Source organism: Centruroides vittatus, unplaced genomic scaffold (assembly GCF_030686945.1).
Source record: "Centruroides vittatus isolate TY-2023 unplaced genomic scaffold, ASM3068694v2 scaffold_450, whole genome shotgun sequence".
NCBI lineage: Eukaryota > Metazoa > Arthropoda > Arachnida > Scorpiones > Buthidae > Centruroides > Centruroides vittatus.
Genome location: NW_027122709.1, coordinates 1060564 through 1075398, shown reverse-complemented (window position 1 = coordinate 1075398; position 14835 = coordinate 1060564). Strand labels below are relative to the sequence as shown.

The 14835-nt window shown below is 31.5% G+C and overlaps 1 protein-coding gene across 1 annotated transcript in view; it reads right to left on the bottom strand.

Moving 5' to 3' along the window:
* The window catches only part of PolE1 (DNA polymerase epsilon catalytic subunit 1), a 58906-nt gene extending 47517 nt beyond the window's left edge, over nt 1-11389 (bottom strand). The window contains exons 1-9 of the mRNA XM_067287323.1: nt 11257-11389; nt 7234-7360; nt 5885-6103; nt 5187-5341; nt 5028-5102; nt 2770-2902; nt 2324-2431; nt 1565-1675; nt 120-205 (exon numbers count right to left, since the gene is read on the bottom strand). Coding sequence (XP_067143424.1) covers nt 120-205; nt 1565-1675; nt 2324-2431; nt 2770-2902; nt 5028-5102; nt 5187-5341; nt 5885-6103; nt 7234-7360; nt 11257-11327 — 1085 coding nt within the window. The 5' untranslated portion in view covers nt 11328-11389. The remainder of the gene's footprint in view (nt 1-119; nt 206-1564; nt 1676-2323; nt 2432-2769; nt 2903-5027; nt 5103-5186; nt 5342-5884; nt 6104-7233; nt 7361-11256) is intronic.
* Between the last annotated feature and the right edge of the window lie 3446 nt (nt 11390-14835).

Here is a 14835-nt window from a genome sequence, read left to right as displayed (position 1 = left end):
AAATCCTAAGTAATATTAAAAAGTTTTAGTTTTTAATTGACATAAATATTTGTAAAATTTAAATTATTTTTCAAAGTACTTTAATCGAAACTAAAACATTACAAGTTAAACATACATACCAATCAAACATATCGCCGTTGTAAGTCACAAAAACAAGAGGCTTTACTTCATAAATATGATCAAAGAAACGTTGAATCAGACTAACCTATACAAAATATGTAATATTACAGTTATAATAAATTAAATATATTATAAGATATAGTTATCTCTAGTCCTTACTGAAAATTACAGTGTAAATATCCTTATGAATACAATTATAAACATTTATAATAATTTAATAAGAAATCTTGTTAACTGGAGAACTGATTAAATGATAACAGCTCAAGCATCTTCCTGCAGAAATATTCTATTTCATCAAACATTTTAAGCTATCTAAGCAGTCATCATCAGAACTGAATGCTAACTGATTGGAATATGGACTATAAATGCTTTAAAAAATTAATAAATAAAGTTTCAGAATAGTCGAATGTATACATCAAATAAATGAGATTATATAAAAAAAAAAAAAAACAAAGCAAAAATACTATAAATGAGCAAAATAATATACTAAAATTAGTGTGTGTGTGTTAGTAGTTTCTTTACTTGTCTGAATATACTTTCAAGCTGTGGACAGGCAACTAGCATCTTTAAGGTTGATGCATAAATCCTTCGTAACATGCTCGTGTACTGTTGTCTTTCTGACGACTCGGTTTCTGGCCGTAACAAAATATTTAAGAACTTTTTATATAATTTCGTTCGGTTGTAACAGCAGCATAAATTCCCACAACTACAAATCTCCAGCAATTCCAGCAGATCTTTAAATTTTTTTCATTTCTTTCAAAAAGAAGATTGAGCCATGGATATTTTGAGTAATATCTTTTTTCTAGGCCCGATATGCCTGCATTAAACTGGATTCGTATGCATTTAATGTATTCATTGTACTCTATTTCTATATTAGATCTACTTATTGATCATAATAACTTTTAAATTACGCAATAAAGCACTTTTAATTATATTTATAACTGTATTATAATTGTAATCAATGATTTGCATTTGGTTTTTAAGGCAAATGCAAACCTATAATTGTAATTAAAATTTCTTTATTCTTTTTGTTTCGGTTAAATGTCTTTCGTTTTACTAGGCATACGCTCGCCGTCTGGCGGTCTCGTGAAGACAAGACAAAGATTGGTGGAGCCCAAGCCGAGCCGCGCAACTGTCACGAGAAGCTAAGAGAATAAATTCTTTTTAAACTTTTAAAACTCCTTTCAGAATTCCAATCTGGAAACCCAGATGAGAAAACAGAGGACTTTTTCAAAATTGGTCTGTCCCTCGACAACCAGCTGCCCCACCCTAGGTATGACGAAAAACATGATGAACGTTAAAAAAGATCTCTTAGTGTACAGTACAGGAAAAAAACATTTAATAAATGAGTGAGGATATTGAAGTTTTGTTATCATTAAATTAATTATATTCAATTTTATTCTATTCAAAATACTTAAAACTTTTTAAGAAATATAAAACTTACTTCATTTGGCTCATTAAAAATTGTAAAAGGTCCTTCAAATTCTGGCTTTGGCGTATATTCAAAATCTTCTACATCAGAAGAAATAATTTCTCTGTTTGTAATTAAGTATCCCTATTTAAAATTAAGATATTATAATTTCTTAATCTAGAAAAAAGTTTTAATTAATGTGCGGAATTAAAATTAATTTAGTAAAATTTAATGAATTAAAATTCTTTAAAATTTTTAAAGAATTTTAATTAATTAAATAATAGTTTTTGTTGTTGTTGTTTTTTACTGTTAATATTTTTCAATTGGTGATTGTTAATGTAAATAGTTTTATACCAAATGTGCTGATGTTATGCTGTTTATTATTATTTTATTTTACTTTGCTTATTCCCTCAATAGCGAGGTTGAGGCCAAAGTTATAAATGCGAAAACGTGTACGTCGGATGTTCGGTGCCGCTTTTCTGAAAGCCTAAAAGTTTGACAATGGCGTTTGGGATGTCGAGCACAATTCCACCGACTTTCCAAAAGCCATTGTCAAACTTCTAGGCTTACGGGAAAGCGGCGCCGAACGTCCGACGTACACGTTTTCCGTTTAAAACTTCGACTTCAACCTCGCTAATATGGTTCTGTTTTAAACTTTAATTCTATTGCTTTGTTTTATGTACAGCATATCTTCATTCATACTTAATTTTTTTACATAGTAACATCCGAATAATTATATTTTAAAGACGAATATAATAATAAGAACATATTAAGAATAAAGTATTTACTTACTTGTCCATCTATCATATAGGATATCATCATTATCTGATCAGTACTAGAATCTGGAAATTTCAGTGGAAGTTTAGTTGTTTCTATATCATAAGCCAAAACAGTTACATCCTGAAAAATAATAAAGATCTTATTGTCTTAGTTATAATATCAGAAAGCCAACTTTCTTCAAACTAACTTTCGGCTAGACTTCGGTTATTATAGCTAAGTAATTCGGATTAAAATAGACAATCGGGCTGCTATCTCGTACTAATATTAATTATTATGTTAACTTTAAAACAACATTCGATTCTAAAATTAACTTAGCCTAATTTACTTGCTTATAATAATAATAATTAAAGTCCAGCCAAAAGACAAGACAACCTAAAGAAATCAGTCTTTTGGATAGTTTTGATTATAGAAATGAATTTGCTTGCTCGTTATATTTGATATCAATTACTTATACTTACAGGAGTCTGTAATAAATCATCCCGTCTAACGATTTCTGGAGGTTCGGTTCCTTTACACCTCACCGAATACCAATGACCAACGAAGATCTTTTTGTCAATGGAAACTCTTATATGATAAGGAACATCATATTCTCTAAAATTTTTTAAAATTTTAACAGTCAAATTTAATATTCTTAGTAAAAATTAGTATTATTTTAATAATATGAAGTTAATCATAAAATTGTTAATTGTAGCAATAGTTTATGTTTAAATAAGATCTCTAATCTTGTATAAACAAAGAGGATGCACATAGTGTTTTACAAACATTGTGCTCCACATAACTTTTTAAATCATAGGAAGCACATATTTATGATAAATTGATTTTGTTTTTTGGCGGAATATTAAATGACTGTCAAAGTTTGCACTCGTATAATCTTTTTCCGTTTCAAGTACACCCAATGAATTAAGAAGTGTTTTTCATAAAATGGCTTTCCCAAAAGTAAAGGTATGGTATATCTTAGTTTATTGTAACTCAGAGTCAATGAAACTACAGAACAGAGCATAAAAACCTCCATCATCATCTCTGACATAAAACGGGAATATTGTTAAATACTAAGTTTCATAAAACTAACTACAAAAACAAAACAAATCCCCCTACGCCTAAAAAGCGTCCGATTCTCCCTACGATAGGGAGAAATCTTTCAACTACGGAAAAATAGAAAGATTTGTACGCTTAAAAGAATGCCTCGTTTCGGCTTTGAATGACATCAGTACTTCTCACACGTGGAACGAAACAGAGTATTGTAAAATTGTAGAGCTCCTTAAAGTTTAAGGACCAATACGTTCGGTAGCTGATGCCTTAGGACGAAAGAGTTTGCATCTTGTCATCCTATTTATTAACAAGTGAAGGCATATTTGAATTTCTATTATGTGAACTGAAAAATTTGAAAACTGAAATTAGTTCCAAGTTGTTACATGCTGAGAGGTACAAATTCGAGAGAGAAGACAAACAGGATTAGTAACACTTCTCCTTTATTTACAAAATCCACAGAACGTTTGGACAAAGTCATCTGGCGTATTTCCTCCACTAGCTGCAAAATCTGATATCATTAAGTTATCTGGACAAATATTATCAAGATTACATCCAAATTACTCTATAGAAGATGACTGCAATGATGAAAAAGTGGCAAAGAAGAAAATTAACCCAAATCTTTAAAAAATGCTATGGAAAAATCAATACTCCAAGAACCCAAAGTGACTTTGTCCAGCTCTAAGACACTAAAAAAGAAGTTTTTAGTATTAGAGGGTTACAAACAGAAGAACCAAAGATTTTGATTTATTATTTAATGCTTTTAAGGTTAATGCTTTAAACCCAGCTTGGTAGGAAGTGAGAGAGTTTCTTCTATTTCTGGCAATTTCATGTGCAAAATAAAAACACAGTTGAACAATAGATCTATAGACGTTCTTTGCATTCTAAAATCATGTTTTCTTAGGAAAAATAAAAAATAAAATAATATTTTCTAGGCATTCGTCGTTATTCTTTTTCTTTGCAGAACAAACTATTACTGCAGAAGTGTATCTAAATCTTTTGACTAAATTTGTGGTGGCAAAGTTACATGACCTACAACCATGTATAACCTTTCAGCAGGACAATGCACGTATGTGTGAATTCCTAAATCAAACATTCCCTAATAGATGAATTGGAAGAGATGGTTCAATTTCCTAGCCATCTTGTTCTCCAGATACTGTATATTCCTTATGGATTTCTGTAGGACTATGCCAAAGATATTGTATATCATACAAAGTACAGAATATTGTGTGGACCCAACACAAAGGATTCGGGATACAATTTCCAAATTCCCACCTTTAATGAAGATCAGTTGCACTAAACACTGCCTGGAGTATCAGTTTAACGTACTGTGTGCAACAAATGGCGTACATATTATGATACGGTAAAAATAACTTTGAGAATTACTAATCACCTATCTCTAGCCAAACTGCTTTATATTTAATTACTAAATTAGCCATATTATAGTTTGGTGAAGATTATTTGGCAACAATTATTACACATTATGTATTAAATTGTATGGTTTATCTAGTCGTCTGTTTTCTATGGTTTGTTAATTCTGCGGAAACTTCAAGTAAATTATAAAATTAATAATAAACTTATCAATTTAAAGTAAAAGCATAAATGATCAAAAATAGATTATCTAATTAATTAGAAATAAAAAAATTACATTATTAAAAGTATTCATATGAAATTTAAAAATTACAATTACCGAATGTCTATGATATTCTCCATCTGTTCGGTAACTCTACCCACGATAATTTTCTCGTCGCCGGATGACATATTACTGGAATATACATTTTTTAACTAAATATATTACTGAAGAGATTCATTAAAATATAATAATAAATTGATTAAAATTAACGAATACTTCTTCAACATCTCTACGTAGGTTGATCTAGATTTCATCCTGTCTTGGTTCTTTTTAATCGTCGGAAGTAGTTCTTTCCTAACTTTCGTTAAATCTGACACAGTCAGAAAAGATAGTTTTAAATAAGTTTTTTTTAATCCAATTAGATGGTTAGGCTGTAGAAAACAGGAAAAAAAACATTTTTGAATAAGTCTAAATATAATTATAATTAAAAGATAATAATTTAAAAGTAACAAATGCAATACATGAAATTTTAATAGACTAAAAAGTCTTGTTTATTTTTCATTAAATAAAGTTGTTTTTGATGCTTCATCATCAGATGCAAAGTTAAATCATTATCAATAGAAAACACATTAATATTTATATAAACAATAAATCAAAAGCTAATAGCGAGGTTGAAGCCGAAGTTTTAAACGTAAAAACGTGTATGTCGAACGTTCGGCGCCACTTTCCCGTGAGCCTAGAAGTTTGACAATGGCGTTTGGAATGTCGAGCACGATTCCACTGACTTTCCAAACGCCATTGTCAAACTTCTAGGCTTACGGTAAAGCCAAGCCGAACATCCGACGTACACGTTTTCGTGTTTAAAACTTCGGCCTCAACCTCGCTATTAAAAGATTTAGCTCCGATTCTGTTTTCTGCCAATTAATCCAATAAGTTTATAACAAAAGAAATAATAGTGTAAAAGTAAAACTTACCAGATCAAGATCTTCTTTTTGGATGATCTCAACTCGATAAAGACTTCCAGAAAATTTTCGAGTGAGAAAGGAAGAAACTTCCTGTTCGCAATTAGTTTTAACAGCAATATAAAAATAGGGATTAAAAGGAAATGACACTTTAAAGCGATTTCCATCTTCTTGAACGAAATAATAATCTACAGCACTAACTAATCTTCTGTCTTCATCTAAGATTTCAGTCTAGGAAAAAAAACACTAGTGAGGTTGAGGCCAAAATTTTAAACGTGAAAACGTATACGTCGGACGTTCGGCGCTGCTTTCCCGTAAGTCTAGAAGTTTGACAATGGCATCTGGAATGTCAAGCACGATTCTACTGACCTTCCAAATGCCACTGTCAAACTTCTAGGCTTATGGGAAAGTGGTGCCGACGTACACGTTTTTGCATTTAAAACTTCGGCCTCAACCTCTGATGTTTTTAATCGAGTTTTAATCATCCACTGTCAGAAAGTTACATGGAGAAATAATTTAAAAACTATATCATGAACAAAAAATTATTCTTATTAATTAATTAATTCATAAAGACAACCTTAATTTTCAATAATCCAGCATAAATTTTAATAAACTGTCAAACATTTTCAAACTTATGTATTTTCAATCTTAAATTTAATAATCTGTTAATGGAGCCAATGTATACTAGACTACATTCAAGTCTCTCATCTGTGGCTGGGATACTGTATACTCCTGGTGCTCTCAATGTATCTATATTGTCGCTAACAAATCACTAAACTTAGGATCGCAAGTAGATACATACATCATCACGTCACCACTCTAGCAACAGAACTGGAAGTAAAAGGAAATTTAGAACAAGCCGAACCGATTCGGCATGCCTTTCACAATCACCAGATCAGAGCCTCGGAGACTAGAGACATTCGAAGCAGCCAAAAAAAAGGGAGCATCCTTAACTTTACAGATTGCAAAACACTATCGGTAGCTTGGTTATATTCTTACGATAACTCCGAAAGATTCATAAGCATAATGGACAAAAATAATTGTGATATTTTAATTTATTACTTTTAACATCAGTTAAAATCTGGAATTTTTGTCAACTTTTGATTTATAAATTTATGTAGAACACATGCTTCAATGACTTAATCTTCCAATTTTTGAATTTGTGAAGTATGTTACGGAATACCTATATGTTCTAGAATAGAGAGTATAATCTTAATGGGTCGGACATGAACTGGACTAAATTGTAACGAACTAAAAATGTTTGTCAGTTAATTAAACTCTATGCTGAATTGTTGAAAATTAAGGTTGTCTTTATTAAAATTATTAAAATTTTAACAATAGATAGATTTAAAATGATATACCGGATGCATGTTGACAAGCCATCCTACTATTTCTGCCGATTCTTGATATCGTTTAAAGCCAAATTTTAAATCAATTTCATCGTTAAACAACGACTGCTGCAATCTCCGTTCGGATGTATCGTCTTTACTATAAAACAAAATTGATCAAATATTACAGTTACGTCTAAAAGTCCTGTTGGCAATAAAAATTCTTGCAAAATTAAATGATTAATTATGAAATAGAGCACAACAGTATTAACTAATCACTCTAATTCAGTGGTTCTCAAACTTTTGTGACTCGTGGATCCTTTAACCTGATGTCATCTTGCAGCAGCTCTATATGTGTATATATATAGTGGACCCCCCCGATATAACACACACATGTTGGGCAGGAAACAACACCCGTGTTATAAGGTGAACAGTGTTATACCAAGCGGCGCTGTGTAACGCTGTTCACCTCTTTACTTTAGCAATAATGTCAAGTTTTTCTTTCACACTATAAGCTTTTCTTTTACTCATCATGCATACAATAATTAAACACTATTCAAAATACATGCAGAAACTCAATACATACACAATTACTCAATACACAGTAACAATAAAATGCGCTACTCACTAAGACCGCACGGACCGGTATAAATGTGTTTGAGCTTATCGCGAACATCGCCCGCACTATAACCGAGTGCGCGGTAGAGCGAGCAGCACTATAACGAAGGTCCACTGTATATACAATATATATATATAAACATACATATGATATAGCCACATGTTGAAATTTTCCATTTCAAGAAGTGACTAGACATCTCTTGAAGCACTATCACATCCTGTAATAAACATTTGTTTCAGATTCTGTTTAGTTTTTCTAGTCACTTCTTGAAATGCTAAACTGATTTCTGCAGACGTCTAAAGATATTTCAGAATCTGTCTAATGAAGCTGGACGTTTCGTGTAATGTTTAATGGCGAATTATCACATGGCGTAAAACAAGAGAATTGAATGTTTCTGCACTTCTATATGCTGTAACTTTGTTGGATATACTGTAAATTATTCAACAAAACATACACCATTTAATATATTTAGATCTTCTATATTGATTTTAGCAAAATAATTATTATTGTAAACATAATAACACAGCAAAAAATGTAGCCTATATTTTAAATTTAAATATATTTAATGGTTGTAAAATATAAATGAAATAAAATAGAGAAGAAACTTAAAATTACTTATATTTTTCACTCAAAGAAAAAATTTCAAAGTGTGGGTTTTTCCAAAATTTTTTCTGGGTACATTACTAATTTATATTTTATAATAAAGAAAACAAAAATGAATGCTACATATAACAAAACACTACTGAAAAATCAAACTGCGTATTTCAGTAGCAAACATAAAATAATAAATTCTCAAGCAAGCAAAAGGGTATAATGTTGGCAGCATTGCAGCATAACTTTATTTTCTAACATTTGCAGCAATGTGCTTTGTTGTAAACAAACTGTAAAAAAATTGAGTCAACACTCATTCTGAGTAGTCTATCAGAAGCGTCAATGGCTGAAGTAATTAACATGTCAGAGTACCACTCTGGAACAGGTTCAGTGACACAGAAAATCAGCTCAAAAAAGTTCGGGTAGTGAGTTATGGAATAGTGATAATAGTGAATGTGGTGGTTGATGCACCACTTAACCCGAGTGTTCGTTAAAAATATGAAATACCCAAAGCCATATATCTCACCGTGTGAATTTACAACCATATACAAAAATTCGTTTTACACTTATCGAGTAAAGGTCGATTGGTTACAAGATCACGTGTAGGTATAGTACAGTACATCCACTCGTCATGTGAAGGGTAGCCGAGATGAGGGAAAAGATAATGGCGGACAGCCTGCATGTGTTTTTATATCCTCGTGCCAGCCCCACCTGGATTTTCAGATGCAGCGCTAGGTTAAATTATTCGGCCACCACAGTGAACAACAAAAATAAATACGGGGCTCAGAGATATATCTTAGTATTAGTAAATACACTAAAATCCAGTCTACACAGCAACATTCAATGCTGGTATTTATGTCCCAGAGTAGTGTCTTTGCTGTCCATTTTTTCATGGTACTGTCTAAGTGAACATGGATTAATGTTACTAGTGGCTATGATACCTTCTTGTGTAATGTTTTTTAGTCTTTTCTCCCTTTTTCATTTGGCTTTTTCCAACCTGTGAACATTGAGGGTCTTTTATCAAGTCCATTGTGGATTGACAGACCTACAACTGGATAGTCAGGTGGTGAGAAGTGAGTCCTTGTGGGTCAAACTGGCCATTAAAAGTTCTTGGGAGTTTTTGACTGCTTTGAATCAATTCTGGGTGGGAACAGATACAAAGGGATAACTACAGAACCTAAGCTCTCACCACTGACAAAGAAATTAAAATTTATTTGTTCAAATTTCAAAATGTTGTTTTTAAAAAATTTATGATAGCAAATATGTTTCATTAGACCATGTGAAATACAACTGTCATACATACGTTAATAAAACAGTATTTATTAATTATTCAGATATTTTTAATTTTTGAGTTATCTCCCCATTGGATTCTTCTGGATTTACCACTGATCCTGAGTTCTTCCAGAGCAGTAAGCTGACATCTTAACTGCCTTGGTCATCCAGCCAGACAAACTTTGACATTGCAAACTATAAAAAGTCACAAGCAGAATATAAATTGATTACAGTATAAAGGATATTAGATGGTGATCTGCACACACCATTCACAACACACTCATTCAGAACACCACTTAGTTAGTCCAGAGATGCAAGTCTATGGCACTGTCCAAACAATGATACTTCAGTGTATACCGCATAACACGGCACTTTTTTAGAATCTAATAGCCACATTATACGAGGGATATCCGTACTTATTCCCATTGTTCTTCACTATATATTCTATTACTGAACGGGTATAAGAAATGTAGTTTCATTTCAATAACTTCTAACTTCATATACTACTTACAGCAAAAATAAATGTATATTTTTGATATAACAAAGGATCATTTTTAAATCAAATCATAAATGTTGATAAAACTATGCTATCTTCAGACCGACAATAATTTAATTTTTAATATCACACTTTTAAGGAAAAATGTAAACTTTCGAGAATAAATCCAATTTAAGTATCTCGCTTCACGGTTAAAACTTTTTAAATAACTTTAATACAGCAGCACATAAATATATCTAAATAAAGATATAAATCAAAATTCCTCCTTTTTTGTTTGCCTTCGCTATGCTTTCCAAACTTAGGTGTCGTCCAATTTTTGTTTCTTGGTGTTTCACATCAACCGAAATCACATAATCGCAAATGGAACAGCAAAGAACTTTTCCGTCTGTGCATACGCCTTCATCTTTAAACTTATTTGCTAAAACGTTCGGTTTAGATGCGGTCAATTTAACCGTTTTCTAACGTCGCCGACACCGAACAAAGGAAATTGGAACCGCTGCGCTCACAAGTCAGGGTAAGGAGACCTCAATACAGAATTTTCTAGATTGTTCTTCTCTTAGAAAAGAAAATACATGTTGCAGATTTTCAGTGAATCTGTTTACATCCTTAAAACAACCCTAAAACTTAATTGTTTTAGTCCAGCAAATTCCGCTTTACCCCTTTTTTCTCAACAAAAGAAGAAAGTAAGCTAATTATCGTATTTTTTTCCCTCAGCATACGTGGTCTGGTTTAACGAATTTGTTTTTCCCCCTCAAGTGAATGAATAAAAACCACCAAAAAGATAATTGTCAACATATTCTTTGAAAATGTAAAAAAGGGGAAAGCTGGGTGTAAAATATATAGTTTGGGTGCTATTCACTGTTTTGGGGGCAAGTTTGAGATTTGGGTGCTAAACAGTTTGGCAATGAGTGGGCCTACTGCACTAAAATCAACTTAGTTTACCGATTACCATACCCAAGTAACAAAACTATATAACCCCCATGAATATCAAACAAAAACAAATTTAAAAATTAGTTTAAAATTCAAAATTAGGCATATTCTTAATCATTAATAGTTTATCTGCTATTAATTACTTTACCTGGATCCCAAAAGATTTTTAGACGAGTTTTCTTTATTAACTCTGTATCGACCAGTATTTTGTAAAACCATTTTTGCGGGAGTCTTTAAACTCCAGCACCAAACTAAATCAGATTTGGCGGGAGAAATGCTGCCTGTCGTGACGTCATAAAAAATAATAACAAATTATATTTCCATTTATATTAAATTAAAATTCGATTATTTTATTCAATTTATGATCATTTCCAGTATTAATATAGTATATATTCAGTTTAACTGTTTAACAATGCTTAACATCCACTGCCGACATGAACTTGTATGGCCACTAGAGGACGATCATCGCATTCGGTTATGTATGTGATCTACGGTAGATGGCGTTAAAAATATAAATTTTTTTTTAATAAAAGCTTTTCCAAAATTTAAAAAAAAAACAGAAAAAATTTTTTTAAGTTATTTTGATGTTGAGTTTATTATATAATTATATAATAATAATTATAAATAATTTAGATAAATAATTATCTATAAAATCGACTATATAAAACTGAAAAAATGGTCTCTGTGACGATATGCCAAAACCGGCCACTAGGGGCGCCCTAGCTATTATTGAAATTAAAAATATAAATTATTTATATATTTTTTATATTGTTACAGTATAACTCTGTATATTATTATTTTTATTTGTAATAGGAATTTATTACTGATATCAATTTATTATTTATACCACGGGATGACACCGCTGCTGCTACTGAAAAAATGGGCAGTCTCTGTCGGCGTATCGAGCGCCAGCAAAGCAGAGTGGAAAGGCCCGATGCCCCGATGCCTGCATCGGGCCTTTCCACTGGTAGTATAATAATATTGTTTTATATGTAATTTTTTTAACGATGAGTTAGAGATTTCCCAATTTTAAAAGTAGGAAACTTAAAAAATTTGTAGGAAATTAAAAAGTTTGGTGCGTAAAAATTCTAAAAACTGAGCAAAAAAGAGAGGAAAAAAATTATTGAGGATTTTATAAATAATATTCTCGTACAAAAATATTTTACATATGAGTCAAGACTTTTACAGCTAACGCCATTGCGGGTCAAACTTCTTCAAACGAATTTTGTATTGCTTTTCTTTTCTCAAATTAAAAATGAACAGCTCTCGGCGGAAACAAATCCAGTTCAATACAAATATTACATTCAGCAATTCTTTGTAATTATGCACTCAATTTTGAAAAAAAAAAAATAAAAAAAAAAAATACTGCACTGAAGTCATTTGTCACGCTTATCTCTTTGACAAAAGAAAAAATTCATTTATTTGGAAGTCATAATCGTAATGAAATTCTAAAAGTGAATGAACGAAGAGTCATCAGCTAATATAGGATTTTCTGTTGCCTTGTAATTATACTTACAGTTGTAATTTTTCTGAAATACGCACGAATATCATTAAAGATAATATTGCCAAAATATTATTGTAAATCACTAACATTGTAATTCTTTGGATAACCTTCATATGTTGAAAATCAAATCGAAAACAATGCTCCGAATCGCCACGATTGAAAGACTGAAATCCCGTAGTGGTTGACTCCTCTTGGTGTAAATCGTGTTTGGTAGGGAGCCGGGCAATTGCCCGTTTTGTCCATAGAATAAATGCATTTAGTTTGGTGGAGTATTGCGAAGCAAAACACTGGCGATCTGCCAAAGAAATGCTTCTCGAGAAGACTCTATGAGAAATTGGCGCTATTTAGGTGTTAGACATTCAGAAAATTCCGCATGGCGAGCTCGTTGTTGGGGCGCTAACTCGCGACCAATTGCAAATGCCAGTGGTTTTATTCACTCAACTACTAGTGGTCCGAATTATTATTTGGAAATAGTTAATTCCGATTCTTTAAAACATGCAAATAAGAAATTAATTGACACAAAATGTATAAATTATATTTCGATTCTTTGGCTTCTATTTTATTGATACAGTAGAGCGTCGATAAGTGGAACGTCGGTAAGTGGAATGGCCGGAAAGTGGAACGATTTTCAGTCGGACTGTGTCGTGCTGAATCGAATGTTTTTGATACTAAATTTACTTCTAAAGTATAATTTTCATGTTTTTTATATTCTTTAATATATTTATTTTGTTTGTACAAAATGCAGAAATAATTTTTAACGATACGATAGCCTCGATGATTATTATAAAAATTTTCGTTAGGCTTAAAATCGACGAAAATTCAACACGAAGCGACACGCAACGGAGAAAAATTCAACAGGAAGCGATACGCAACGGAGAAAAATTTGAACATCGGACAGGTTAATATATTTTTCGTACAAAGTCGGAAACTGGAACAAATCATTAACTGGAAGGACCCCAGTCCCCAATTGGTTCCACTTATCGACGCTCTACTGTATATCAAAATTTAGCAGAGGTTTTATATCGAAAGTTTCGTGATAATAATCTCAAAAAACGATGATACAATTGAACGTTTTCTGTCGTTAGCTTTATAAGTTAAGAACAATTTCGGATTATAAAAAGGCAATTGAAAAAACGGTTAATGTTACCCCAGGTATACAAAATGGCGGCTCGTCTCTGACTCCAGCGTACAGAAGCGAGGAAACAGTGGGGACGCACGTTTTCTAAATCTAACCTATTTTAATAAATTATCATAATTATCAGCAACTAAATTATTAGAACAGGTTAGGTTTAGAAAACGTGCGTCCCCACTGTTTCCTCGCTTCTGTACGCTGGAGTCAGAGACGAGCCGCCATTTTGTATACCTAGGGTAACATTAACCAAAAAAAAAACATAGGAACTTAACTATATCCACTTCTTTATCGCTAAATTATACATTTTTTGTATCTCCATTTCGTCGACAATGAAAAATGCTTATGATATTCTTCTTCGCAATGGTTTTTTTTCCTTCATAGAAGAGATCAACAACCAGGAAAGATAGAAAAGGGAGATGAACTTCACATGATCCAAATCTGTGCTCTGAGAAAGTATAGTACAATTCTAACTCTTCCTCCATCCTATACTTTTAGTAAAATTGGATGAAACAAAATTGATTGCGATGAGTATTCAGGAAAATTGACTGATTCTTTGTAATGAGAATGGAAGTAAAACAAAGGTTTTAGTATTTCAAACAGATGAAGAAGCGATGTATTTATAATAATTGTACTTCGATAGGAATAAGAGATACAAACCTATTGTTTGTAAAGTATCTTTTATTCCTAACGAAGTGCAATTTATGATTTCTTTATATTCGAAATATAACGAACAGGAATCACATTGCAACCAAGAGAGGAATTATTTTTAACAAATACTAACAATACAAAATTACGAATTTGCTTCGAAACAAACATGAATTAAAATAATAATAATAATTTAATACCATAACTACAATATAAATAATGCATTTTCCACTTGAAAATTTTCCTCGAAATAATTCATTTACTTAATAAACACGAATTAATTCGTCGTAATTCACGACAAAAGGTAGGTAAATTCATAAATACAATTAAATAATCTTCAAAAACAAAAATACTTAATTAATTATTCAACGATCAAAAAGTTTTAAAATATTTATACAATTGAAAGTTTCGCCCATTTTATTTACATCATTATTTTTATATAAGGA